Source organism: Citrus clementina, unplaced genomic scaffold (assembly GCF_000493195.1).
Source record: "Citrus clementina cultivar Clemenules unplaced genomic scaffold, Citrus_clementina_v1.0 scaffold_5, whole genome shotgun sequence".
NCBI classification, from domain to species: domain Eukaryota; kingdom Viridiplantae; phylum Streptophyta; class Magnoliopsida; order Sapindales; family Rutaceae; genus Citrus; species Citrus x clementina.
In genome coordinates this window covers 28,177,086-28,188,821 of record NW_006262201.1, presented here as the reverse complement: position 1 = coordinate 28,188,821, position 11,736 = coordinate 28,177,086, and the positions used below count along the sequence as shown (strand labels likewise).

Here is an 11,736-nt window from a genome sequence, read left to right as displayed (position 1 = left end):
AATTTTTTAACTAAATAAATTTTTTTTCTCAGAGGCCCAACGTAACCGTCTCTGAGCATCGTCATTGAATTTGTGGGGTGGTTGTTGGAGTTCACACGTTTTCATTTTCTTTTTGGCCCTTCAATAGTAATTCTGCTTAGAGGCAGAGGAACTTGATAAAACCCATAAGACTTTGGCTCATCGGTGACCCACAACCAGAGCTGCAATAATCCAAAGAAAGGATCAACAACTTCATTTACTATACATGTCAGGAAAATTCGTTTACAAATTACGAATTTAATTTTTTGCTTAGAGGCAGAGGAACTTGATAAAACCCATAAGCAGTCTTATAAAACCCATCATCACTTGAATGATGGTTAAATGTGCCATGTTGACATGCTCTGCACATGTTTCTGCATTCACTTGCATAATCTGCCACTTGAAGGAGTAACGACGTCGTAAAACTCAAGAACAGGGATTTGTTATTTAAACTTTCAACTTGATTCCACTTCATCTCTTATAAACGGTTCAAATTAACTTGAAAACAATGTGGCTCTCCGAAATCATCTTATATTAAGCAATGACTACATTGTTTTCTTATGATTCTATTAAATTATAAATACATTGTTTTCTCAATTTCTTGCAGTTCACTGTACGAATCGGAATTTAGTGAGGTAGCTGGCTTAGTATATTTGTATGTATATTTGTATGTTTGCTTTCTTGATTATTTAGTTTGAAAAACTAAATCTGATATTGGCACCGCAGATTAATTAATTTATGAAAAATCATAGAAAATGCGATATGCTTGGAAATACTACTGCAATTTTAATGGAAAATTTTTATTTCTTAAGCAAACCTGACTGGTATTTGAGAATCTTAATGAGGCAGAAATGTAACGAAACTATATGTTAATTTTATTATAAACATATAGTTTCACTTATGAAACTATATGTTTATAATAAAACAGTAACGAGAGGTCATCTATATTTCAACAAAGATAAAACCACTAGTTTTTGCCAATGAGGATATAAAACATCAATAATTCTCAATATTACAATTGCATAGGATGTTGTAAAAGTGATATAAAAACTGTCCGTATCAATTAAATTATCATCTTCTCCATTGCCAGTCGTAAAGCTTAGTAATGAATCAAACTCAACAGAGTAAAACGACGGCGTTGTGGGCACGTTGTTGCATTTAAAAGTCATGAGACAAGCTCGTGTTATCACTTGTAATTCATAAGCCTCAAAACGACATTTGTTTGAAGTCGTTTTGGCCATCATTTAAGCAGCACGCGTGACGAACATGTGAGCAGTTCTTAACCAGGTTCGTTAAAGCCGTTATCCACGTGTCGTCAATCTGCTCAATCTGGGTTTGCTGGTTTGTTACTGATGCAGCTATAAAGCTGGATAACTAAGCAGATTGGGGTCATCAATGGGAACAAAATAGAGAGAGACTGAAGAGGGAGAGAGGGTTATAGCTTATTCTCTGAAATCTCTATTATTAACTAAGCAGATTGGGGTCACCAGAAAGCTTCTCCCGTGGTGTAGGTTGTGCCATCCTTGGTACAACTGAAACATGTAAAATCTCTATTTGTTTCTTGGCTATGTTTGTTTCAATTATAGGTTTATATTCATTAAACTTGTTTCTTGACTCTGATTAATTTTTCTTGCTAAAGAGTTGATTTTTTCTGGCCGGATTCAATCGTAAGTTGTGCAACTTGCGTGGATCTGTTCAAGATCCAGGGCAGTGTTTGATCTTGCTAATTTAATAAGAATGGTTGTGTGTGACTTTATTAAGACAGTCAAACGGCTATATTTATAGTAAGATATCTAAACATTTTTTTCGTATGAATAGAATATTTGACAGTAAATGGAAGTCAAAAGGGGATCAGGGTTTGCATCATTTTCACTTCTTAGAGCACTAGCGTACAGTAAGTATTTACAAGTTTAAGGCTGAAATCAATGAGTAGATCAAATGGCTTCAGTCTATTGTATGTTGCTATCTCTTTGAAATTCTTTTTTTTTTTCATATATATATGATATAATATGATATAATATAAATTAATTACATGATATAATATAATAACCTCCTACCTAATACGAAAACAAAAACATATGTAAAGGACCCATCTTCGACCTTTAATTAATTGTTTTTTTTTTATTGATATTTCAAAGACTTTTTGCTATGGTATATAAGTTAATACTTCCTTGTGTGTGCCTATGCATGTGTTGATATTCTGCCTCTTATCTTCATGTTATTGTCAACTTTTAGTACTATCATACTGATTTCTGTTGTCTTGTAATAACATGATGCATGTCCAGCAAAAGTCAAGTCACATGTTATTTTTTATTTAAGCCAAAGTTGCATTTGTCCTTTTTCCGGCCCCTTCATGATTGCATGTTGGTCCAAGTGTCATTTGTTTGAGCTGCTACTTTGGCTTAATTAAAAGACTACACGTGGTTTGTCTTTCGTTGGATGCATCATATTTTAACACTCTTCCTTATGCATATTCCAATCAAGTCTCGTAGAAGCTAAAATCTTCACGCCCAAAGTTGATCGACGTAGCTTTTACATAAATTAAAATATGCAAATGCTAAAATATAGGAAATCTTAACATTGTAATTAGAAACTTTTTAATATGTCCTCTATTTTAATGTTTGCATAATTTATTGAATCATTTTTCAATGCTTTTAACATTTCAATAGCAGGAACTAACATGTCTATAGAAAACAATTCACAAATTAAACTTAATTTTTGATGCAAGATGGCCTGTTATTATTCTATTATGATTTTATTTGAATTTTAATAGCTGATTTAGATGTTGCTTGAAAGTCAAACAGTTGCTCGCTTAGTTTTACTGCAACCCAAATAAATCAGGGGAGTGATTAAAACTCATCCTGGAAATGTAATATGTTTACATCCCTTGATCAATTCAAGGGCAATCACTTTGGTTTGAGTGGCTTTCTTCCGCTTCTAAAAGCCTATCTTTCCAACAATGTTGAATTAAGTCAACACTTGTTCTAAATGCTACAATAACGAAATAACGAATGGTAGTCCTAAACAATATGATTGGGGTTTGTTATGTCTTAAATTGTGCTTCTTGTCAAGATTTATGTCAAGTGTATTTCTTTCTTTACTTTCTCCTTTAGCTAGTGGTTTTATTGTTGTTTTCCTGGTCTCGGGCCTTTAAAGGTAGATGCTGAGAAAACATATCATCAACACGTTATTGCTATTTCAGAGAAGTTGTATGCGGAGGTTTGGAACTGTGCATTTTAACTTGCTTGTCCGCATCTATCTATTCCTTGGAGTGTTCTCTTCTTGTTTACTGCTGATAATAGTGCATTTATCATTTTCGTCTCACTTATGCAAAAGAATAATTGTGACTTTTTATTCTCTTCCAACCCTTGCTACTTGAATTAGATGATCCTAGAGGAGCAATCAAATGAGTCCTCCTCGCAACATGTGACTTTGGAAATGGATGTAAATGCCTCATGTGTCTATCAGAATACTGATTCAAATGGAGTTGATTTGCAAACGCATATTAATCAGAATGACGTCTACTTTATAGCGAAAGTAAGGCTTCTGCTCTCTTGCATAGGTGAAAGTCCCTCTATTGCCCTCCTGGAAAATCTTAAGAAATAAGATGCGCACAAAATTGAATGCTGTCTTTTAAAAAAATTTTTTGAAAAGAAATTTGTTGTATTTTACCATGAAAGTTGTTAATTTACTGAATTACAAACTTATCAATTAATTTGATGTTGCACAGTCTTTTGCTTAACATATTGCATTCTTATTTTAATTTTGGAGCAATAAAATATTTTCTACCATCACTACCATCTGGTCAAGTATTTGTGTTATTGCAAAACATCTACGGAAGTAGTGATTAGTCTTGAAAGTGGAAGATGTCTGTCTGTATCCTTTCATCCTAGATAAATTGTCATATAATCGTAGGACAAATTGTAATTATTTTTTAAAATTTATTAGTTAACACCTTGAAAATTCTTTTCCCCCAAATAAAATTGCTCTAAAAGTGTCTAAGTGTGGTGCTGAGGAAGTCATTCTTAGGAAACTTTGTTTAGAACAGCATGATTTTTAAGCATGAGGTTTAGCAAACACTAATGAATTAAAAAAGAGATAGCTGTCGAATGAGCTAGATAGAATGCATGAGCTAGAAGTATCATGTGTCTCTACCATCAATATCTCAGCAACATCAAAGCTGAGTTAGGCATGCCAAAGAAAGACAAACCACTGAAAGTTGTGTAGCCACTCACGATGTAGCAGGTGATGTAAAGTCTTGATATTGCTTATAGATACAAGAATGATAGCTCAACATTCCTCTTTTTGAGATTTTCTCTTAAGTTAGATGGGCCTTTTTATGATTATGTCTGAATTATGATTCTCCTTACTTGGTTTACCTAGAAAAACTATGTTTATATGGATGTGACTTGGGGGCAATCTATATATTTGATGATAAATCCGGCCGAGAAAGCTTATATTGCTAGGCGGAGGAAATTGACTGACCATAAGCTGTCATCTTAAATCCATCACTCTAAAGATGTCAAACACTTGTAATCCTCATTATCTATGACCTTCTTGTGCATAGGCCATGTTTTGTGGAGAGCAGTCAAAATTTCAGATTTAAAATCTGATCCATAATTTGAATAACTACATAAAGTTATACAGAATTTATTGGACTTTGATAGCTCTTGGTAACCCAATCGTCATGATATCATATAGTGCATATTAATGCCGTAGTAAAAATGGAATTTTGTTTCTAATATATCTTTGTTGGCCATGATCATAGTGGTTACAATGAACGCTGCTGATACTGTTGCTGCTTTTGTTATGCTTTTTTTGAGATTAAGTTCTATTTATCCCATTATCTTGCAGGTTATACATCCATTTGATGCTCAAGCAAATGGAGAGTTAAGTCTTTCAATTGATGATTATGTTGTGGTTCGCCAGGTACTTTCCCCTCTAAATAACAACACAGATTTTTCTACTATGCTATTAACTTATCCTTCTAACTTATGATATGTGGAATTTAGAACTAATGCTTATACTTATTTGATGTTCAAAGCACATGGCATTTTGTTCTTAAAATTTTGATTGAAAAGCAATGGGTTAACAAATGATGGTTGGTTTTCTTTCTTCATACCATATATTCCCTTTTACATTGAAGTGCAAATCAGAATATGGTAGGGTTGCTAGCTCAGTTCTAAACCACCCAGTTTACCCTTATAGACGTGTGAATTTATATCTTTTTAGGCTTCCATAGTTATGCTGTTATTTCAGTGATCAGAATTAATTCACTCTTCCTACGTAAAAGAATTAGTTTTCCCCTTAGGTCTTTGAATGGTCAACTGTTGTTTAATTCACTGTTTTAGTTATAACTTCTCAAGGTGGCTCCTACTGGATGGTCGGAAGGTGAATGCAAGGGCCAAGCTGGTTGGTTTCCCTCGGCATACATAGAAAGACAAGAAAAAGCCCCAGCTAGCAAGATATCAGAAGCAAACTCACCCGAATGTGATGCGACTTCTTAATGAACTCTTGCCAAGTATCTATATGTTCTTTTTCTTGTATTATATTGCTATTTTAGCTTATAGAACGATGCAACAATGAAATAAGTGGTTTGATTTGCTTCTCTTAATGAAATCTTACTAAGCTTCCAAAGTAATATGTGCGATCATATGCATTTTAATATTTGTATTATCTCTAAGTTGAGGAGAATATCTGTAGTAACAACTGTGTTTCCAAATTGCCTTAAAAAAAAAATACACATCATGTTTAGCAACAAATTTTTACTGTTATTTCTTCCCAGTTTTAATTTACTTTCTCCCTGACTTGAATGTTATATTAATAGCTTGATCAGAAAGTAACTCAAATCAATCAAACTACCTTGATGCAAGAGATTGAATTTATAATTTCTCTTTGTGAAACTTTCCATTCATAATGTTATGAAATCTGTGCGCATGAACTTGTTAATTTCTAGTTGCATTTGGAGTATGTATGATATAATCTGAATCAATTGTATAATGTTCTTCATCTTCCACTTGAAGGTAATGAAACTTCTACCTAATGAAATTTTCTAGTCTTAAAATTATGAAATATGTGGGATTGACTTAGAAATTTTTGGTAGCATCTCGAGAATGTATGGTATAATTTGAATTCATTAACATAATCTTCATCTTCATTGATTTGTAAATTATGAAACTAATATATAAAAAACTAATGTTATATCCTAATTATCTTTAGTTCTTAAAATTGTTGAGGAGATATGAAATTCTGGTGGGTGGATTGGAGAGTTCTAAATATAGTTTCTAAATGAATGTTATAGAGTGGCTGGTTTTAACATTGGAGATGGTTCTCTTATTTAAGTAGGCTGCACAGTATAGGGAAGTATAAGTTATGGTGGATATCTTGATAAAATGTCTGGGTCCATCGCTGGATTTGGTGTTAATGTTGCTAGTGAAGAAGATGATGATAGCACCATAATCATTATTTTTTAAAGTAAAATAGGCGATCAAGTGCAAACTTGATTAGAACTTAAAGAATCGTAATTAAACTGCTAATTAATTTCAATGACAATATCTTGTTGTAATAAGATTGTCTACAATAAAATAATAACATGAAGTTATCCACATTTCAACAAAGTAAAACCATTTACGTCGCCAATAAGAATTTACATATAAAACAATAACAATTCCGAATATCACAATTACGTACGATGTTGTAAATGTGATAAAGAAACTGTCCATGTCAATTAAATTATCATCTCGTTCATTGCCGATTGAACCCTCCGGCGTAGTTGCTGGTGATCTGCAAATGGGCAATGGCAGTCCACAAAGAAAAGTATTTCCCTCATAGCTACTCTCGTTGAAGGTTGCAAATTGTGCTTTCCATTCTGGAATTTCGCCTGATAAGTTATTGTATGCCACACTGAAAACCTCCAATGTCTTTAACTCCACTAGTTGATAAGGGATTTTTCCATTCAATTTGTTGTTGGAAAGATCCAAACTTTCGACATGCTTCAAGTTTGAAAATGTTGATGGGATCGATCCTGTCAAGTTATGGTGCGATAGATTCAATGTTTGAATCCTTGTCAAATTTCCAATTTGAGGAGGAATATGACCGATTAGCTTGTTGCAAGAAAGATCAAGTCCTGATAGGAGGCTAAACACTTTTCCTTGGTAAATGTACGCAATGTTCTTTGTTGTTAACTCAAAAATTTCATGGATTTGCTCTTTTACATCTCCCACAGGGCTTTCGATGGAAAAAAATATTTCAAATTGCTCATCAGGACTAGAACTATTGCTGTAACTTTCATGAAGTGTGGTGTTATCAAAGCAAGGAGGAATAGGACCGTGAAGATTATTATTAGAAAGATCTAACAATTGTAGTTGGTTCAATTCGCACAATTGAACTGGCACTTCACCTTCAAGATTATTGTGACCTAAGATCAGGTGGCTTAACCGAGAAAGCCCATCAACCCAATCCAGAATGTTGCCATTCAAGCGGTTATAGCTAAGATCTAATGTCACAAGGGAAGAGCAATTAAAGAATGTACCTCTTTTTAGTTGTCCATGTAACATATTTTTTGAAAGATGAACTTGTTTGATAGAGAGAGGATGGAAACAAGATGGTAAACTTCCAGATATGTTGTTGTCTGAAATGTCCAAAATCTGAAGCGAATCAAGCTGACAAAACTCCACTGGAATAAGGCCTTCAAGATGATTATTGGGCATTATAATATATTGTAACCATGTGAGATTACCCAACCATCGTGGAATCTTACCCGAAAGACTATTATTGTTAATATACAATCCTTCTAGTGAGGAGCATTTAGACAAACTTTGTGGGATCTCACCTACGAATCGATTGCCCTCCAATTGTAACCATCTCAAGTTTGTCAAGTTAAAATTTCTAGAGAACATGTAACCTTGTAGGTTGTTATTTGATAATGCAAGAGCCTGCAAGTTGACGCAACCCACGGCCAAGTGCTCGGGGATTTCACCAGTCAAGTGATTGTTGGATAAGTCCAGAATTTGGAGGAATTTCATATTACCAAATGAAGAGGGAATGCTACCGTCTAGAGCATTCATGGAATTGTTGAAAACGTATAAACGTGGCAAAACATCTCCAATTTCTACTGGAATGTGGCCTCGGATGTTGTTGGTGGATATATCCAACAGTCTTAACTGCTTGTGTGAATGAATTGGCAACCGAAAAGGTCCTGCAAGAGAATCATTGACGACAGAAAGTTGGCTCAATTTTGTGTTGTTTTCCAACAACCAAGTTGGAAATTCTCCATTCATCTTTATGTGTGAGAGATCAACATACGCCAGGTCATGTTGATGGTAAATGAATTTGGGGAATATGAAACTGTCTCCGTAACTGGAAGACAACAAGAGTGTATTTAATTGGAATTTTGGGGCGATCAAAGAATGTGACTCAGTTATTTTAGCTTTTATTTCATTGTTATAAGCATTGAAAATCTTGAGTCTTGAGTGATTGAAAAGTGGTTCAAGTGAAATTGGGATCTGGAAGTGATTGTTTGAAAGCATCAACTCTTCAATGGATGTCAAATGAACGAGGGGAGATGAGGAGATGCTTCCCGTAAGTTGATTGGAAGAAACATCTAATAATCGGAGGGATGTCATATTTGCCATGCACCAAGGCAAGCTACCTCTTAAATCATTATTATCAATGTACAACTCTTGCAGATGCATCAACGAACAGAGGCCTGAAAATTTATTAAATTCATCAATTAATACAATATAAAAATTAATGAATGCGTATTATTCTTTTATAATAAGTGATTCGTTTGTGTAATTAAATATTTAATTGAAAATTAATATTATAGATTAAGAAGGGGGGTGGGAGCATCTGATTAACCTTGATCAAGAATCCTGCTGCTGTTAGTGCCAAGAGTAGAATTTGATAGTGATAAGTACTTAAGAGAAGGCATCGATTCACTGATGATTTGAAGAAAGCTGGTGTTGAGTGCAATGAGCGCGTAATCCATGTCCAAATGTTCCAAACTCTTGAAATGAGTAAAACCTAGCAGAAACATTAAACAATAAAATGAATAAATGAAAATATTGAACACGTAGGACAACACTCAGTGAGTGCACATTCAACGCTTTTCTTTTACCTTGACCACGTAGGATGCCATTGACTTCACAACCAATCATCGGCAAAATTTTTAACAAAGGGAATATTGATGCAATGCTTTGCAGAAGGCTTATATGGAGAGAGGAACCGGTCAATGTCAAATATTCCAAGTTGGTGAAATTGTGCAACTCTGTTTAGATTTAGAAGGAAGGAGCAACGAATTTAGCTTAATTAATAATACGGAAAAATTAATTAATTAACAATTTATTTATAAATTTGGCCACATCTGTACCTTTTACTTACCTTGAGTAGTAGTTGTCGCTATATCGGTAAAATTATTATCCTTCAGGTAAAGAGTGTTGAGGGATGGGAATGATCCCATCGACTGTAACAACTTGCTTCCATCTCTAATTTCAACTTCCGATAGATCAAGGCTTTTCAGCTTCCTCAAACCTTTGTAACTTGTTTTTTAATAGTAGTTAGAATATGATTGAAGATCAAAATTCATTATTTAAATTCAGAGATGAACAAAATAAATGATTAATTTAATTGGGAGTCAATTCGTATTTTATGCTTTGGGAAAAGAGCGGTATGGTTTTTCAATCGCTGCAAAGATTAAAAAATTGGAATCAAATCTTCATTACAATCTGTTTTTAAAAAAATTCTATTACGTCCTGTTTTTGAAATAATATAAAAATTCATTGTCTAAATTTAGAGCTAAACGAAATGAATGATTAAGTTAATTGGCATTCAATTCGTATTTTATACTTTGGGAAAAGAGCAACATTGTTTTTCAATCGCTTTAAAGATTAAAGAACTGGAATCAAATCTTTATTACATTCTGTTTTTTTTAAATAATACAAATTATCTGTTTCTTTATTATTAATTTTTTTGGGACCTTTTTGGCCTTCTCTAATCAAATGAATTAAAATAATGTAATTGAATAATATTTTAATTGTTTACCTTGAGGAACCACAAGATTGTCGATTTCATTGTATCCCATGTCCAACACTTCTAAGTTATTGAAGGAATCAAATTCTGCAAACATGCCCAGACTTAAGACTTAAAAACAGAGTTAATTAATTAATTAATTTAAAGAAATTAAAACATCATGAGAATTTCGTCCAAACCAAGCCAAATAGTAATTAATTAATTAATTAATTAATTGACAAAGTAAATAAAAGTATGTTTAAATTAGCATGTAATACCTTCAGACTTATTAAATTAAATATTAAATTATGTCGATGATACACAAATCTAGTTCGCATATATAAAATGAGAAAGCAAGGCTTAGACTTACCTCGAACATCAAATGTTCCTTTGAATCCCGTATAACTTATATCTAATTCTCTTAACGAAGAAAGAGAAGCGAAGATGCTACGATTGAGTTTGATACCACTTAAACAGAGAGACTTCAACTTACTCAAACCTGTAAAATAATAAACCAAATGGCCAAGAATCCAACTAATTTGTATAAGTTAGCATTTTTTTTTATGGTATTTGTAGTACCTTTTGAGACCACAAATTTGTCAATCTTGTTCTCGCCAATGTCTAGCTCCTCTAAATCTCTCAAAGAATCAAATTCTGTAATAAGTACAAATTGAGTTGAATGTTTCAAACCTCACCGCAAATAATAATAATAATAATAATAAGTTGTGGAGGTGTTTGGTTTGCTATTAGATTTCTTTTTAATCTTAAATTCAAGACACATGAAAGTACAAGATGAAATTATGAGAAAGATTAAAACTTGTATTTATAAATTGCTTAAAACTGTTTTTTTTTAATACTAATCATAAAAAAAATTGAATTCAAAGCCTTGAATCTTATTTTAGCAAGTTAATGAAAGAGCTTGGAGAAGGGATGAAGTTTTAATTATGTACCTTTAACGTCAATACTTCCTTCTAATCTATTCCCATATAAATTTAATGATCTTAATGATGAAAGATGAGTTAGTGATGATAAAATGCTATTGTTGAACGAGTTATCACTTAAATTAAGCATCTTCAAGTTGTTCAATCTTGATAGCCTCTCTATACCTGCAAGTAAAATAAAAAAAAAAAGGATCATAGATACTAGTGTAATTTCAAAATTAATCTTTAAAAAAAAAGTCAAAATTGTCAACTGAATGAATATGCATATAATTGCTCGGTCTTGATATTCAACTTAAATTAGGGGGGAGAAAGTAAATTAATTAAATTAAACGAAGCACCTTCATTCTCAACACAACCGGTTATTTTGTTGTAAGTTAAATCAAGTGACTCAAGTTGTTGGAAGGGAGTAAACAAAGAAGCATTCAGATACCAGTTGTGCTCTCCCCCATACGTGTCAAAAAGGTCTAGCGTTATCACTCGGCCTGTGGTGTTGCTGCACTCAACCCTTTCCCACTGACAACAATCAGTAGCTCCCTCACCATCTACCCAGTCGTAAAGATAATTACAAGGACCAGTGAAGAAATGTTTGAGTCGCAAAAGAGCAAATCTCTCGTGATCCAAACATCCCTCACTCCACCCACTTTTAAATATTATTAATAACATAATAAACATTATCATCATTTTTGATTTTGAGCCACCCATTCTAACTATATCTCTAACTGTGAAAAAACACACACGCTCTTTCTGTCTCTAGAACCAACTAGAGGGC

At 33.2% G+C, this 11,736-nt stretch overlaps 1 protein-coding gene and 1 long non-coding RNA gene across 2 annotated transcripts; one reads left to right on the top strand and one right to left on the bottom strand.

Annotated features, from left to right (window-relative positions):
* The first annotated feature begins 2,143 nt into the window (after positions 1-2,143).
* Positions 2,144-3,499, top strand: LOC18043159. Its single transcript, XR_002905223.1, has 3 exons — positions 2,144-2,169; positions 3,175-3,237; positions 3,403-3,499. It is a non-coding gene; the product is annotated as an uncharacterized LOC18043159 (long non-coding RNA).
* Positions 3,500-6,351: 2,852 nt separating this feature from the next.
* On the bottom strand, positions 6,352-8,297 carry LOC112098111 (probable leucine-rich repeat receptor-like protein kinase At2g33170). Its single transcript, XM_024183725.1, has 2 exons — positions 6,709-8,297; positions 6,352-6,364 (listed from the first exon to the last, which is right to left on the bottom strand). The coding sequence occupies exons 1-2, from the start codon at positions 8,295-8,297 to the stop codon at positions 6,352-6,354; spliced, it is 1,602 nt and encodes a 533-aa protein (XP_024039493.1).
* Between the last annotated feature and the right edge of the window lie 3,439 nt (positions 8,298-11,736).